This window comes from Gopherus flavomarginatus, chromosome 25, assembly GCF_025201925.1.
Source record: "Gopherus flavomarginatus isolate rGopFla2 chromosome 25, rGopFla2.mat.asm, whole genome shotgun sequence".
In the NCBI taxonomy this organism is placed as follows: Eukaryota; Metazoa; Chordata; order Testudines; family Testudinidae; genus Gopherus; species Gopherus flavomarginatus.
Window position 1 is genome coordinate 13,188,520 of NC_066641.1, and position 16,131 is coordinate 13,204,650.

At 52.2% G+C, this 16,131-nt stretch overlaps 1 protein-coding gene across 1 annotated transcript; it reads right to left on the reverse strand.

The window, feature by feature from the left end:
* Positions 1–1,486: 1,486 nt before the first annotated feature.
* TNS4 (tensin 4) lies at positions 1,487–15,770 on the reverse strand. The gene is made up of 12 exons (XM_050934772.1): positions 15,518–15,770; positions 9,962–10,400; positions 9,049–9,473; positions 7,157–7,243; positions 6,277–6,396; positions 5,791–5,883; positions 5,388–5,465; positions 4,460–4,531; positions 3,437–3,605; positions 2,901–2,969; positions 2,555–2,581; positions 1,487–1,988 (listed from the first exon to the last, which is right to left on the reverse strand). Exons 1-12 carry the CDS (start codon positions 15,759–15,761, stop codon positions 1,859–1,861), a joined length of 1,953 nt encoding a protein of 650 aa, XP_050790729.1. The 5' UTR covers positions 15,762–15,770; the 3' UTR covers positions 1,487–1,858.
* Positions 15,771–16,131: the final 361 nt, after the last annotated feature.

Below are 16,131 nucleotides of genomic sequence, written 5' to 3' on the forward strand. Positions count from 1 at the left end.
GCAGCTCCCAATGAATCGGAACTAGAGGGAATCCATCCCATAGCCTCTCCACTCAGCCACTGGAAAGTCCTGAGCAGTGGCTCACCCGGCCAGAACGGAGCCCTTTGAAATCTCTTCTTGCAAAACAACAGATCTAGCGGATTCCATCTCTTAAATAGCTTCACTGGAAGTCTAAGCTCAGAACAGCCCGCCCCGGCTGTTACACAGAAATGAGTGTGCTGGTTCAAGAATGGCTTCCCCTGGAGTTGTAAGGCTCCTGCCTCGTTTTATACTCGTTTGCATCTGACTTGGCTAGACACGAATTTAATGCCCTGCGTCTGGGGCCTGCGTGTGCTGAGTGCAGTACAGAGAGAGAGGTCGCCCTGTCCCACAGAGACTACAGCACAATAGGGCCCCAAGGCCCAATGGGCACCGCCAGTCTATCAAAGACAGACAAAGAGCAGCAGGGGAAACTGAGGCACAGAGCGGTGGAGGAACTTGCCTACATTCACACAGCAGATCATTGACTGCCAGGAGTAGACCCCAAGCCTCCAGAGTCCCAGTCCAGGGCTTTAATCACTAGACCATGCTGCCCCAACCTTGCCCCTAATTAGACCTGGCTGCCCACCTGAGCCCTGGCTGAAACGTTACCCAATCTGGTGCTTTTGTACTATGTTACTCCTACGTAACTAGCACAGGAAGTGTTGGGAAAATACAGCAGTCAGCCGATGAAGAGACACGAACAAGCTGAGTGCCCCGGATTTTGGCGTATCGAGTGGGTAAAGCAGACTGCGTTACTGTGCACTCATGTCAAGCTGATTTCCCAGGCCCCGACTCCTTAGCTCAGTTCCCTGCCTCATCTCCTCATGCGCCGAAGAGACGAGACCTTCAGATTATGGCCATTGAGTGAAGGAGGGGAGGGGGAATAGATCTCAGATCTCCTGGCTCCCAGGCCAATGCCCTAGCTATGCAATTGGGCCTCTTACCTACTGGAGTCACCTGCTTCCTTCAGCACGGGGAATGCCCCGGAAGGAGACGCCGCCAATTTACATCAGCTGAGGATCTGGCCCAGTCTCCTCCAAAAAGCCAATACGTTTACTGTCATGAAAATGTCAATGTTTATTTCTCTGCTCGTCACAGTCTGGATATTTTGATCCAGGCTAGTCCAGCAAAAATGGCACAAAAATTTACCAGCCCTGGCCAAAAAAATCTGCTTTGCCCTACATTTTGGTCACGAAAATGTAGGGAGCCAAGATTTTTCAGAAGCAGCTTGTGATTGTAGGTGCCTTGATTTGCAGAATCCACCCAGAGGCTACTGAGAAGGGCCCATCGGTCTACAGAAGGTCCTCACCTGGCCCCTGGTACCATTGTAGCAGGGCACCATTTATCCTCACAAGACATCTGTGAGGTCAGGTGGTGCTAACCCGGACTTTTGGAGGGTGGGAGGTCAGACCCCTGTAAGGGTCTCAAATTGGGCACCCAGAAATCAAGGCATCACTATCAAAAATCTTGGCCCCAATATTTTCCCTGCCTGTTAAAGAACAAAATTACTCACCCCCCATGAGTGAGCAAATAACTTGGCAAGGCAAATCCAACCTCTCGCACACTCATCCACCATCTGACCTGCTGTGGCTTCCTGCAGGCTGCGATATATACAGGTAAGGCATTCGGCATTTCCATTTGGTTCCTCATCAGAGGCTCCCAGGACTGAGCAGGGAGTGTAAAACCTTCCTCTGAAACACCAGCCATCAAAGTACGTAACAAAAGTTATAAATAGGAGCAGTTGCCAAAATGCAACAAGGCAGCAACGGAACGGCAGGAAGCGGCTCAGCGGCATCCAGGTACTGGCAGCAACAGCTTCTCCGCAGGTCTGCATCAGCTACTGCTCTGGGAGGAGTTTGCTGATGAAGTCAATGACAAGAGAAGCCGGCTGCACGGTGTCGTACTCGGCAAAGAGATGACAGAGATTCTCGGCATCCGTTTGGCTTTTGGCTACAAAGCCAAAAATCCTTTGAGAAAGAGAGAAACCAAAAAGAGGCCCAGTTAGCCTGCGCTCAGAAATGGAAGAGAACCAGCTGAAACTAGCCACAGAGCGAACTAGCAACCCCACCTGGCCCATTCCCAAGGAAAAACCATCCTGGGGGGAGCGCTTCTCGCTGTCACCTTCCTGCCTACGGAACATTTCTGGGACACAAAGTAGAGTCATAGAGGAGCTCACTTCCTGAGTGCTGAGAAAACCTGGCGGGAGGATTAGGGAGTTGAAGGATTTGCTGGGTTCTTTCCACTTAGGGGGAAATTCACCCCTGTGAGAGTGACAGCTACAGCCGAGATCTTACAAAGCTCAGGTCTCTATGGGTAGCACTTGTATCCCCCTTCCATTCCAGAACAAGGGTTTGTTACAAAGCACTGGTGAATTCTCCTAAATCTGTAAATCTCGTTTCTCCTCTGAGCACTGGGGTTTTAATTTTTAATTATAAGCCGCTGTTTGAAATGTGTCTGTAAACACACCCAGAGCCCTGTAACTAAAGCCACTTTGCCCCTGCGTTTTCAGGAGGTTTCTCTGGCCAAGGCTTACCTTGAAGACTTGCAGAACTTTTGCCACCTGAAAGAAAAGAGGTGAATAAACTCTCAAGAGAAACCCAGATATTTAATTTTATTAGCTGCGTATAATTACTGTGTAGCTAGAAAACTGTTACTTTTACTGGGGGAAAACGCTGAACTTCAGATTAGTCTTTTCTGAAGATCTGGAATTTTGATCAGTTCTTTCAATTCTGACATTCTACTCAGGGCCAGTCCTTGATCCCATCCTGCGCCTACACGGCGGTTACTTTCCATCGAGGGTCAAATGAAAACTACAGCACCCAGCCTGCTCCCTGGATAACTTAACTGCCCCGACTTGCAGAGCAGCAGGTCTCACTTACTTTCTGTTCTCAGGGTCCATGCAACAGAAGCTGAGGGCAGCGAGGGGATAGTGCCGTCGGAAAAACACCCTGCAGCAGGGAAGAAGAAGAAGAGAAGGCTTTTTAAGAGGCGGCGTCTGGATCCAACCACTCTTGATGAGCCGGCGAGCCCTTTGGGGCCCAAGAGTTGGGTTCCAATCCATGTCGGCTGAGCAGTAGTGGGAATTTAGCGCCCAATTCGAACTCCCCTCACCAAAGGGCCGGGGCACTGCAGTGGCTGTGCTCAAAGTGGAATCGTGTCCTATACTATTAAATGTAATAGTCAAATGCAGCCTGGGGGTTACGCCTCCAATGACAGAAGGGAGGAGACTTTGCCCCCCTTTAGGAGAGGAAGCTCAGGACTAACAAAGAGGTTTTATGGAGCCCTGTGCCCATTCACGCTGGAATCTAGTCACTCTGCCAGCCCTGATCAATCCACAGCAGCGCTGTTGTAAGCGCCACCCCAGGAAGTCTAATGCCAGCATCTCAGCAGGCCTGTCCCAAAGGACCATCCTTACTTTCTCTGGACGTCGGTCAGGGTTATTCCTTGCTTGGTCACTTTGAAGTGAACGATGGTGGGCGTGGGCGGCGTCTCCAGTTCGAAGGTGGAGGAGACAGCTTTCTGAACCGCCGAGGCGCCGGTCAGCGTCTCCACGCTCACCGAGTGGAGGTACAAGACGTTGCAGGCTGCAAGGGAACAGCACAAAACCAAGGTCAGCGCCACACTGGGTCTGCGGCCCCCTCCCTCGAGAATGATCAGGGCACTGTAGGGGACCAGCGCTTTGCTCTGAGTTCGTACAGCTCCTAGCATGCTGGGGCCCCTGCCAGACCAATCATAATTATCCTACATTTCTCTCCCTGATCCTGTGCTTTCACCCGCAGGGCACCCATTACTGACTGCACGCTCAGGACAGGAGAATGGCCTTTATATCCTGCTATACTTCTCCCATTAGTCCCCTAGGCTTGTCTACACCACGGCTCGAAGCAGCCGCAATGACACTACCCCAGGACCACCAAATCCCAGTGTTCAGGAATCATTAGTCGGGCCACGAAAATCAGGAGATTGGCTTAAAAATCAAGAGATTTTATAACGCAGCAATTGTCAGGTTCTTTTCCTTCACCTTCGGAGGTTTGAGCCGTTGGGAGTCACATTTTCAAACTTTCCTCAGTCATGAGAGCTGGCTACTGCCTTTTGTTTCAGTGCAGGCCCAGAGTCTCATGCAGTCACCTGACTTCTGGAATTAGGGCTACTAGGAAGACACCAGGTGCCACACGACTTGTGATAAAATCGTGCGAACTGGCAACACTGCTCCCCTCCCACTCCCGCAAGCTATGGGTCCTGGTCAGGTCAGCTGCTCCTCGGCTGCTTCTGTGACTTGTGTCAGAATTTATCACAAGTGTGAAAAAAACCCTCAGTGTCGGGTGTGTTAAAGGTGAAATCACTCCGCACGGGATAAAGTCCAAAGCCCTGGAGGACAGCGACAGTTTGTCCCTCCGGCAAATAAAGCCTAGAAGAAACCTGGTTTGTTTCCTTTTCTCACCAGCAGTTTTCTTCATTGCAGAAATTGCAGATTCCAGGGGGGTCTCAGAGCTATTTTCTCCACCAGCAAAATCTGTGCAAGCAACAAACAGAACCGTGAGGCATGGAGAGAGCAAGCAGCTCTGAAGTCAACGCTTGGTCAGGGGTGAAATTCACCTCTGTTCAGGGGACACACAGGGCCCAGGAACCGGTTAAGTCTTAAGGTCTCTGCACACAGGTGAATTTCACCCGCTGTGAATAGGCCACATCTATTCAGGGATCCAGGGACATCCCCACCATCTTCCTCCAAGCCCTTCGTGTCTGTGTCCCCATCCACCGCTATGATCTGACCCCTCCTGGTTCGTCCACTCTGCTCCGCCTTTCCGGCCCTGATGCAGATTGTGGTGCTTTGTGGCTGCCGGGCCAGCTCTCTGGAGCCTCCGCCCAGCCTACGGGTCTCTCTACGGGCTCATGTGCACCCCAGCCCCTTGGACTGCAGCAGAGGCCGCTTGCACCTCTCTCTCTCTCTCCCTCTCCGAGTTTAGTAACTGCAGCCAGCAGGCTGGCATCGCTGCACAGGATTAAGAAACCGGCTCCACAGGGCAAAACGTACGTCGTCTGCTCTGCCCACAGCCGGGGAGGTACTGGCCAGTTTTTCTCCTCACCCCTCACCACAGTGGCACTTACAGCTGCCAACCATTCATGCCTCTCCCTGACACCCGACTCCACCTACCAGCACTGTCCCCTCTTCCCACTGATGCATCCCCACTGCGGTAATGGCCAGGCCCTGCGCGTGCCTGTGAGCAGGCCCCCTTCCAAACTCCGGTTTTGCTGGAACGGGGGCGTAGCCGTGAAGTCCAAACATGCCTGCAATGTCCACCTAGCCATCCCCCACCCCGATCGCTAACTCCCAGCATTTCTTCCTGCTGGTCTCCAAGTTGGCCCCGTACCTTGTGTGGGGATGGCCAGCTTGCAGGGCAGCGCTAGTGCTGTCATGGCGTGCTGGTAGACGAAGGCAGACAGGCTCCCTGCAACAGAGACAGCGAGAGGGCTAACAGGACGGCAGGAACAAGAGACCCCACCAGCTCCCCAGCCCTTCCACCACCATCCACCTCATCTCAGCTGGCCTGAGTGAAGACGGTGGCCTTAGTCTAACGTTTTTTACCCACTGTATTTACAGCTCTGACTGGTCATGCGACGCACGCTGGGAAGTGTCTGCAACAGGCATTGAAGCTGCCTCTTGCTGCACATTTGTACAGCACCAGGCACAAAATGTGATCAGGGGCGCGGTGCTACCGTAATACACCTAATACTCCTCCCGTAACTTCCGCTCCACGACAGTAATATCCTTACCAAAATAGGGCTCCTCGCTGGCCCCTTTAAGGTGCACTCCTTTGGCAGATGACTCAATGAGGAAGTGTCGGACCAGGTCGCTGCTGTCATCACCTGCAAGCAAAATGCAAGAGAGGCTCTACCACAATCTCCAGTGTTACTGCCCACCATGTTTTTGACCCTCCACTTTCCCTGCATGCCTCTGGGCTGGGTTGTAACTGCAGGGTGGGATTTTCAAAATGCCATTTCAATTGTGCATCTACGCCACCCCTAGGCAATTAGGCACTGACCCTTACGTCCCCCCGCAGCCCCAGTTTGAGGTTTCAAGTGATGTGCGGCCCTTGTGCTGACCCATCGCTGTGAATTTTACACAAAGATCCAAACTCTGGGGTCCTTAATCGAGCAAAACTCTCACTGCTTATTGGCTCCATTGCAAACTGCTGAACCTGGCGTATACGATTCTCCTGGTGAGTTTAGCTTCTGTGTTCTTACGAGGCTTCTCTGTACCTGTCTTGCAGCCGGACGGTGAGCTGAGAACCTTCATCGCCAGCCCAAATGACCCGCGGTACGACGTGCTGTCCCGCATGAGGAAAGCGCCTGGTTCCGCCTCCTTCAAAAGTTCTATTGCTGAAGGCACACAGGAGAGGGTTACCCGTGCAACGCAGGCAGCATTTCGGCATTTCTGAACCCAGCATTCCCTTTGTCTAGCGCTGTAACTGTTCCCAAGGGACAGTGACATGCAGCGGGGTGGGCTTCAGGGTGCACATGAGTATTTCCTGCATGCATCTGCAACCCGTGCTAACAGTATGGTGCTTTGTCTCCCATTAGTGGCTAGACCACATATATCCATTTAATGAGACTGTTAATGTTAGGTCCTCTGAACTAACGGACCTGCTTCTTTAGCTATTGCCTCAGGCAGTAGAGCCTCATTGAGCTTTTCAATTCAGAGGTCCAGCCTCTGTCCTTGCAGAAGACCTGACCAGAATGGTGTCACTGCACAGGGGTGATTCAAGAAGCATTTGACTTCAGCCAGGATCCTTATCCTGGGAATTGAAAAATACAGTCGACCCTTTCCAAAATCAAGTTGACTCAGCTGATCATTAGAAAGGGGAGCGTATTCTCCTCAACTTAGACAGCACAGACAGAGTGAAGACCTGATGTTTCCTGAGCATCATCTCTAGACTGGCGAGTGCCTCTTCCACTTCTGTAACACCAGCTTTTACTGGGTTAGGATGCAATTGGGAAATAAGTCACTATGGGACCTAAGTGATGCACAGAGTTTCTGCTGGCCCTCTGCCACCCCATGAGACAAGCAGCTCTCTAAGAGCTATGCAGAAGGGTAGATTTGAGAATGGGATAGGCCTAGCGACGTTTCCTCTCCTTTTACCTTGGTCCCTTGTAATGCTTGGCTTGAACCAGTATTTTGATGTGTCCATCACAAACTTCATGGTTGGCTCACCATCTTTGGAGGAACCTGCAAGAGATAGTGGCATTCCCTCATGCATGGCACATGAACGAACCTCTTTCTTTGCAGAGAGGCATAGGCCTGTGTTATAGGTATTTAGATCCCAGGGATTCTCTTCCCTGGCATTTTTAAGGGGAGAACCCCCCTAACAAAGACTGTTTCTCTTTTAACTGATCTTAGGCTTAAATGTTTGCTCAAGTCTTTCAATTAGAACTTCCTCTCCGATTCCCATCATAATTCACTCTCCACTTCATTTTCTTCTTGGCAAACCAGTCAAGATCAGAAAGATAATAGGCTAGCTCCTCGGCTGGCCTGTATCAGCCCAGCTCCACTGAATTCAAGAGCGCTGTGTTGAGAGACATCCCTCTTTTCTCTCCCATGAGAATCCAGATGAAAAGTCTCTGTCAGGAGCTGCCCCCATAAACTATTCCAGGGAACAATGTCCCAGTTGTTTACCCTTGAACTAGGAACCTCGTGTTTCCCAAATGTTTGATATCTTTAGATGGCCTCCAAACACAAAGGGGGGCAAAAAGGTCTTAGCACTGAAATAAGGATGAAATTAAAACATTATGGGTCACATTCTCAGCCAGTGTAAATAAGCAAAGGTCCATTTGCTTCAAAGAAACTACCCTGGTCACACGAGCTGAGGATGGGACCCTATAATTTTATGGAACCTCATCATTACCAGATGTTTTTAACACCCTGACCCTTTTAAAATGAACAATTCCTAGACATTTCGGCACACAAGTTTCTGCAGGAGAGAGTCTTCATTTATGTGCCATCTTGTTCACACTGTATATTGGGGCTCCAATTTATGAAGGGTTAAAAATGATGACTAGATGTTTCAATAAATGATTGAGCAATCATTCTAGATCTTTAGCGAGTCCAACAGGTTGCTTACAACCATGACTTATAACCATCTCTAACACCTCTGATGACGAGTTATCACCCTCAAGGACACAACTTATCATATCTATAATATCTATTAGTCTCTTATTAACCATTTATAAATGAAAGCTTGATTGGAAGTGGAAACACAGTCTCCAGTTGTGACGAACTGGGAAAGTTCTTAATGTTTTCTCTGAATACTGTGTTGGTGCCTCAGTGTCCCCATGGCAGTTCTTAAGTATCTGGCAGAGCAAAGGGCCAGTGCACCTAAATGCCTGGCACTCTGTCTCCTAGCAACTGATGGCCTGGGCCCCTCCTCTGCAAAGGTGCCAGCTGAAGGTGTTGGAGACAAAGGGATCAGGTGACCTCCTGGCCCGGGAAAGGGGCTGAGGAGAGAGGAGGGGCTGGGAGTGGTGGTTAGTCTGGAGCTGGCTGGGGTCAAGGGTGGAGGGCAGACCTGGGGGTCTGGCTCACTGCCCCCCAGAATGGACCCAGCCGAGGGGTCCGGTTCGCTGTACCTACAAGCTCTGTTTTAGACCCTGTTCCTGTCGTCGAATAAACCTCTGTTTTACTGGCTGGCTGAGAGTCACGTCTGACTGCAAAGTGGGGGTGCAGAACCCGGTGGCTTCCCCAGGACCCCGCTGGGGTGGACTCGCTGTGGGAAGCGCACGGAGGGGCAGAGGATGCTGAATGCTCCAAGGAGAGACCCAGGAGGTGAAGCTGTGTGAGCTTCTTGCCCTGAACAAGTCTGCTCCAAGGGAGAGGAGGCTCCCCAAAGTCCTGCCTGGCTTGGTGGGGAGCAGTTCCAGAGCATCACCCGGTGACTCCGTGACACCAGTTTCATCCTGTCTTTCCACCTCGGTAAGCTGATGGGATTCTCAGTGTTGGATAACTTCGCTCTGAAACAGAGAGTGGTTCCAACTTACCGTCCGGGGAGAAGGAGAGAGATGTTTCAGAAGAGGTCTTATTCAAGCTGTTTATCCCTGAGGAGGAGCTGGAACTGAGTTGAACTGTCTGCTTGACGGAACCATGGAAGTCTTTGCCCATCCTGGGAGACGTCTCGCCATGTTCCAGACATCCGTTGACCAGCAGTATGGGGATATCAGCCAGGGAGTTAACGATGGATGGGGGACAGCTGCTGGCGTGTCCCTTCTGGAGTGGCGGGGAGGAAGAGTTGTTCACTTTGCCGGAATTGGAACCTGGGCTAAAGGCATCTCCAAAACGATCGACTTGAACGCTGGGGGAGGTGAGACAAGGGCTGCCGAAGGAGCCGACAGATAAGGGGCTTTCCGCTGATCGGTGGGCAGGTTGGTAAGAGTCGGAGTCATCGTTTGGAAGCGACTGGGTGCTGCTGCAGAAGAAAAGCAGAAGGTACAGGGAGATTGGAGGGCTTGTTCTCCAGCTGACACACTGTGCAGCAAGCCAAATAAGAGGTTGCCTGGGGGTGGGGGTGGGGGGAACCTTGCCTGGCTCCTGTGACATCAAATCACAGCATGAAAGCTCACTTCCACCCCAGGGGGGAATAAAGCGCTGTGGGATTGTGCCAGCAGAGCCAGCTCCCTCTTCTGTCCTTTCCTCTGCTCCCACCCTCCAGTCTTCTCCTGCGACATGAACTGCTCCTTGCGGAAGGGCGGGACGGGGGCACTGGTGGGCATTAGGGCCTCTGCTGTTGCCCAGGAGAATGCAGCGCTACTCTTTGGTGGTATATTAGGCTCTGAACCCCCCCGAGAGCTTACTGCCCATCCCCATCCACCTGGCATCTGAACGGGGCCATCTCCTTAAAGGCGGAGAAACTCTCAGCCATGGCTCAATACACAGACATCACAAAGGCAGATTTACCTTCCAAGCACGTAACTGGTATCCGACCCCGGGCTCGTGGAGAGCATGGAGACCCTGCTGGTTCTCTGCTGAGCCCGCCCAATGTACAAAGCCTTCCGCAAACTCTCCAGGCCGGGAGAGGTGGCCAGGAGAGTATTTGGCCCGTAGGAGATGCAGTCCTTCTGACCACGCTGCGGGATGGACACACATTCAGATGCTCTGTAGCTGGTCTGGGGGGAGCTCCCAGTGGGTGGCTGATTTTGAGGAGCTGGCCGGTTGCTGTCAGGCCTGGAGGGGCTCGAGAAGACAAGACTGCCATTAGGGGTGCAGTTGTCCCGGGCTAGCAGGAAGCAGCTGCCTTGGGGTGACATGGAGAGCGGAGTGATGCAAGGGCTGGCCGAGCCCTGCATTGATTCGTGGCTCTTGGCTCGAGTGGGGGTCATTTCGATGTACTTGATCTCTGGAAAAAAAATGGGAGGGGTTGACAATAAGGTATTTGGGCAGGTTCATCAGCCGAACATAAGAGGAGAATTATTATGGATTTAGGCTGCAATTTCCAAACCACCTAGGGGATTTTGATGCACAGTTCCCATTTTCTGGGCACCCAAATCCCTTAGGTAGCTTTCGGAACCTCAGCCTCATATTCTGACAGCACCTCGCGGAGTCGGTCAGGATCAGGCACCGAAGGTGAGATGGTCCCTGTCCAGGGGAACTGACAATCTAGGCATGACAAGTGAGCGCAACCGACAATTGCAAGTGCAAAGAGAGTTTGTGTTTGATGGGAATTTCAGACAACCCCCTCTGCCCCACAATGATGCTCTTCCAGTGCTAGTGCTTAGATGCAACCTCCACGCTTCATTAGACCTGGGCTGTGGTTAATTCCCTTCTTTATAGACCCCCTGGGGCTGCAGGTATTGTGTGGCCATTAGCCAAGGAACAGGGAATGTTACAGAGCCGCTTCCTGCCAAGGTTTTGAGGAGCCCCTTTCTCCCATGTCACGAGGCCAGGCCTTACATTGCAGCTCCCAGAAGCAGATTCCTAGCTCCCCTCTCTGAAATGGGGATTCTTGGCTTCTAATTGCAGCCGGAATGCCCTGCCCCCAGCCTAATGAGAGCAGCCCCAAGGAAGGCAGGGTTATGTACAGTCATCTCAGAGAGCACAGAACCCCTTGTGATGATTACATGTTGATGCCTGTAGCAAAGGGCGGATGCTTCTATTTGTCTTCCTTAAACAGCCGTTCTGTTTGTACCTGACTAAAGAAAAAAACATCTGGCTGCTCCCAAGTGAGTGATCACATCAGACTCATGGACAAAGGGCGTGTGAGGCGGGATGGGCTTTCTGGCTCCTGCGTACCACTTCCAGCTCACCTGGTGCACAGGCCCCGTGCTTGGCCGTGTGCACAGGGTGGATTTCGCCCATTCTCAGGCGTGGCTGGATGCTTGGAGCATTGGTAACCGTGCAGAGAACCGGCGTGGTGATATCTGTGTGCAGCGCGAAGCTGCTTGTTACAAGGCACCTGTGCATTTCTGGCTGATCAGATCATGGGCTGAGCATTCCAGCAGCAAAAGCAGCCAGAGCCTGGGGCAGGGGAGCAGTTGGGTCGAGTCCGTTGTCCCAATTTGGGCAGGGGTATTGTGGTTACCGAAGTAGCTCTTACAGCGATTCAAAAGCTCTCACGTACGTGCACCCCAGTGTCCATCCCAGAACTGCTCTCCCTCACTTCCCTCTCTCCCAGGGCTCATGGGACACCCCAAAGAGAACACGTTTGGGTTAGTATATTGCTGTGGCTGTCCACAGACTTGTGAAGGGGAAAGGTTTGTTTCCAAGCAGATCTAAGAAAGCCTAATGTTAAGAAATCGATTTCTGCAGATTTGTGTGCTCACACAACCGGCTTTCTTGCTCTGGAAGTTGAGAGTGGAATCCCAGGTTCTAGTCCTGGCTCTGGGAGGGGAACAGAGAGTCTAGTGGTTCTAGGAGATAGGGCTCCTGGGTTCCATGCCCAGCTCTGCTACTGCCTCGTCTGGCTTTTAGCACATCATCATTTAACCGCTCGGTCCCTTAGTTTACCCATTTGTAGCACAGGGATCAAAATCGCTAACAGGCAGGAGAGATCGTGACACTCAGTTAGTCAATGTCTGTAACTTGCTCCGGGATCTCCCCTGAGAAGTGCCAGTGAGATGCCACATACTAGGGGGCCGTGCGCAATCACTGTGCGCTGAGTTACAATGGCGTGATCTCTGCCGCAGTCCCTCGTTCACAAATGAGCGCTGCTTTCATTCGCCAGCCCAGCCCATCTGACTTTTAAAATGGGAACTAGCCAAGGCCGTGCTGCCTGGCGGGGGATGATGCTTGGCGAAGATGGGGCTGGGACTGTCGATCCCTCAGCTCTTTCCTGCTTTTGAAAGGCAGGTGCCCCAGAAGAGACATGAGGCCGACTCAGCTGTGGGGCAGAGCACATGAAATATAACCCTCGCTACTCTCATCATCTGCGGAGGTATAAGAACTGTACAATGGGGGATTCAGAGCCCAGCGCCAGAGCCAAGGGCTGAACACGCACTCCAAGTATTCCTAGATGCTCAGGCCAGGAGAGACTGTTATGATCTTCTGACCTCTGCACAGCGCAGGCCAGATTTCACCAGCCGTTCCCGCATCGAGCCCACAGCTTCTGGCTGAGCTACAGCAGCTTTTAGACAGAGACGCTCAGTCTTGATTTAAAGCCTTCGGGTGAAGGCGAATCCACTGGGCCCCGGGGTGAGTTGTTCCAGTCATAAATCACCTGCCCCGTTAAAACGGTGCACCGTGTTTCTAGCCTGAATGTGTCCAGCTCCTGCTTCCAGCGGCTGGATCTTGTCATGCCTTTGATTCCTTGCGCTACTTTTAAAGGCATCAATAGGATGGAATATTTTTTTGCTTCCGTAATAAAAATTCTCTTAAAAGTCTGGAATTTCCTTGTCATTCATTTGACATGTCTTACATCGTGTGGTTAGTGAGTAGCTGACTCCCGGAGGACGGGGAATTGCAAAGACTGCAGTCACTGCTTCTTGTAAGAAACAACAGGGCCTCGAAGGCATCAGGTTCTAGGACAAGTCCGCACAAAAGTTACACTTTGGTTGCCTTCTGGGTGCCAGGCCCCTAGGCAAAGCACAGGCAGACGTTCAGTTTAATTGGGCTGGTGAATCTGTCTACTGTTGAGAAACCAATTTTAAAATAAAACAGGCCGTGCTTAGATAAACACGCAAAAGGGAGCTGGCTCAGCAGCCCCATAAAGCATGTCAGAGCCCACAATACTCATGGCTATAAGGTTTTCACCTGTACGCAGTGACGCCAGGCCTGCTGCAGCAGAGAACACCTGCCCTGGCTGGGGCCCACGTGCCAGAACCGGGCTGGGCTGATCTGACGCTGCCATTGCAACTCAGACCTACCCGAGAGTGCTGCCTAGTGAGTGAGGCACTTCAGCCGGGGAACATGAAAGGTGCTGCAGCCTGCCAGAGCGACGGGGCTGGGGGGGAATCTGCTGGAAGCTTGTCAAGTCCGTTAGAGAAACCCTGACTAAAACTAAAAACAGCAGTTCTCTCTCACGCCTCAATCCTTCCCCAAACGCTCCTCTCCTTGCTATTGCTAAAAAGCAGCAATCGCCCTATCAAAGACAGTCCTGGCCGGGGCTCTGTCACCAGCTTGTCCCAGAGCCGGCTCATTAGCGTTCAGAGCCCTTGCGACCAGCTCCTGGCTGGATACACTGTGTCCGAGAGGTCTCCCGCCAAAGGAAAAAGAAAGGAAAGATTGTAACTCAGAATGGTCCTGTTAATTGGCTGTTTCCGGGTCATCACTTTAACCCAGCTGTTTGCCGGCTGTCTTGAAGCTCCTGCCTATCAGACGGGTTTAATATTAGCTCATGTTCCTGGCTAATTTTTTGGCACCAAGAAGCGGCAGGTGTGACTTCAAAACAACAGTCTGACTGTCACCAATGCCATATGCTATGCGGGGCCGAGAGGGCCAGTCTAACATTCTCAACCAGTACGTAGGAGAGAGAATTAGCAGCAGCCATGCCTATCTCCCATGAACACAGGGTGGATTTTGCAAACTCTCCCTGAGTGGAAGGTTCAAACCCACACACTGTTCTTTTCATTCGACACACCAGAAAATCTACGGGCGTATCCAGGGCCTTTGCAGAAATGATTTCTCAGGGGCCACTGCATCCCTAAAAGTCTTCACTCAACATCGCTACTTTGTGCAATCTGCTCTCTGACATCAGCCCCCCCTCGACTCTCTTCCTTGCAAAGGAATTTGCAGCAAGAACCCAGGGGAATGTGTTGCAAAGGAACATCATTGACAGTTGCTCCTCATCGTTCCTTGTCGATATGCCCCTGCTCCAGCTCATTCAGCTGCCCCCTTATGGCGTTGCCAGCACGGCGCTATCTGAGTGCCTCACCGCATCCTGACAAGGCAAAGCAGTGCAGTTAGCTGCATTTTACAGCTAACTGCACTGGGGAAACTGAGGCACAGAAGACACGCACACACACACACACACACACACACGCTAGAGTTGTTGAGGAACAATCCCATGGCTGTAGAGAGAGGCCGCCATGGTGGAGATGGTGGGTGCTACATTCACCAGCGTGTCAGCTAACCCGGCTCTGCACAGGGCTCAGTGGCTAAGCCTTGCTCTCCCACTGTTGCTGCCAGAGGTGGGGTTCACTCTCACAGCTGGGGACAGACTTTTGAAGGCGCTTGCTCTGTGCCTGACACACGGGGCTCTGCTCTGCCACTCCTTTGGGGGCCTAAATGAGAGCGGAGCTCCAGTGAAATCTCTGGCCTAGGAGACTGACCCGGGGTCACACAGGGATTCTGTGGCAAGGCTGCAAACTCAACCCAGAGCCCCGGGGCCATCTCAGCACCTTAACTAGCCTCCCTCCCAGGGCGGTTATGCCCGACAGAAACTGCAGGACAAATAAAACTCACACACGCCTCTTCTGAGGCCCCCGGGCTGCAGGCTCGGGCTGCTCTGACCTCTATACTAATTCACTCACACCCTGCACCTTACTTCTGAGCTCCTGCCTTCCCCGTTGATGCCTCATTAAGCCACACACCTGTTCTGTCTTTAACTCCAACCAGGTGACCATAAGCCATTAGATCCTCCACCAACCCCCGTAAATCACCTAGCCTATCCGTGCCTCAGTTTCCCAGCAGTGAAATGGGGAGAACAGCTCTGCCTTGCAGCACAGAGAGTCTATGAGGATAAATACATTACAGATTGAGAGTGGCCTTGGACGCTATGGTGATGGGGGCCACAGAAGTCAGAGAGAAAACTTGCCGGCCCAGCCACAAAATCAAATTGCCTGCCCCTGATGTGATAGGCAAGAAGAATCACATCCAACCCCTGGCTGCACTATGGGTAAAATTACGTTTCACCAGTGCCCTTTTTGAGGACTTGTGCCTGCCCGCTGCACGGGGTGAATTCTTTGAGATTGCACGTGGCATGTGCAATGCATGGAAACGCTCTGAGACTTTCATGCTACTTTGCTAGGGCCGAGCGCATTCTGCGCTGGCTCTGCTGCATGTTGACGACCTTTACCTCACCTAAGGAATCGGGGTCTGGTTTCTCGCTCACAGCCGCATTGCCAGGAGACGTGGATTGGGCAGTGTGCTTCTTGCTGCTGTCTGGTTTGAGCAGGAGGGGCTGAAAGGTCGGGTCGATTTCTAGGATCAGTTGGTTCAGGCTTTCTATGGACACGTCCAGGGTCGGAGACACTGGACTAGCCTCGGAATTCCCCTCGGTCTCCTCTTCGCCCTCTGCCTGATGTGTGGGACTCGCTCTTTCCATAGAGGCAACCTGCTGCTCTTTCCTGGGGGTGGGAGAAGCCACACGTGTGAACACGGCATTTGAGTTAGGTCCATGCAGTCCCCCATTTGGCAGCAGATGTGCTTTGGTTTGGGCCATCATAGGCTGGCTGAGCCAACCCTCGGCTGAATAATAAGAACATTTTGTAGTCAAGCTGGAGCAGCAGCGGCTCCCGGCTGGCTGTAAGCTCCTGCTTTCTTCCTGGGATGCAACACGTATCGTCTGGCCAACCCGTAGCACGTGGCTGGGTATGATCTGAGACATTGCTTTGGCTTCCTGCCTTAATATTCCGTCTGGGAGCGTCGTCTCCTCCTTGCCTTTGAGGTGAGTTCTCCACGTGCCTTTTTCCACC

What these genes read in the sequence shown, in the direction of transcription:
- TNS4 (XM_050934772.1), bottom strand. Translation starts at nt 15,761, where the DNA reads ATGGAAAGAGCGAGTCCCACACATCAGGCAGAGGGCGAAGAGGAGACC. An exon ending in ACCAGACCCCGATTCCTTAG is followed by an intron (nt 10,401 to 15,517) that starts GTGAGGTAAAGG and finishes TTTTTTTTCCAG; the next exon opens with AGATCAAGTACATCGAAATG. An exon ending in AAGTTCTGCAAGTCTTCAAG is followed by an intron (nt 1,989 to 2,554) that starts GTAAGCCTTGGC and finishes TCTTTCTCAAAG; the next exon opens with GATTTTTGGCTTTGTAGCCA.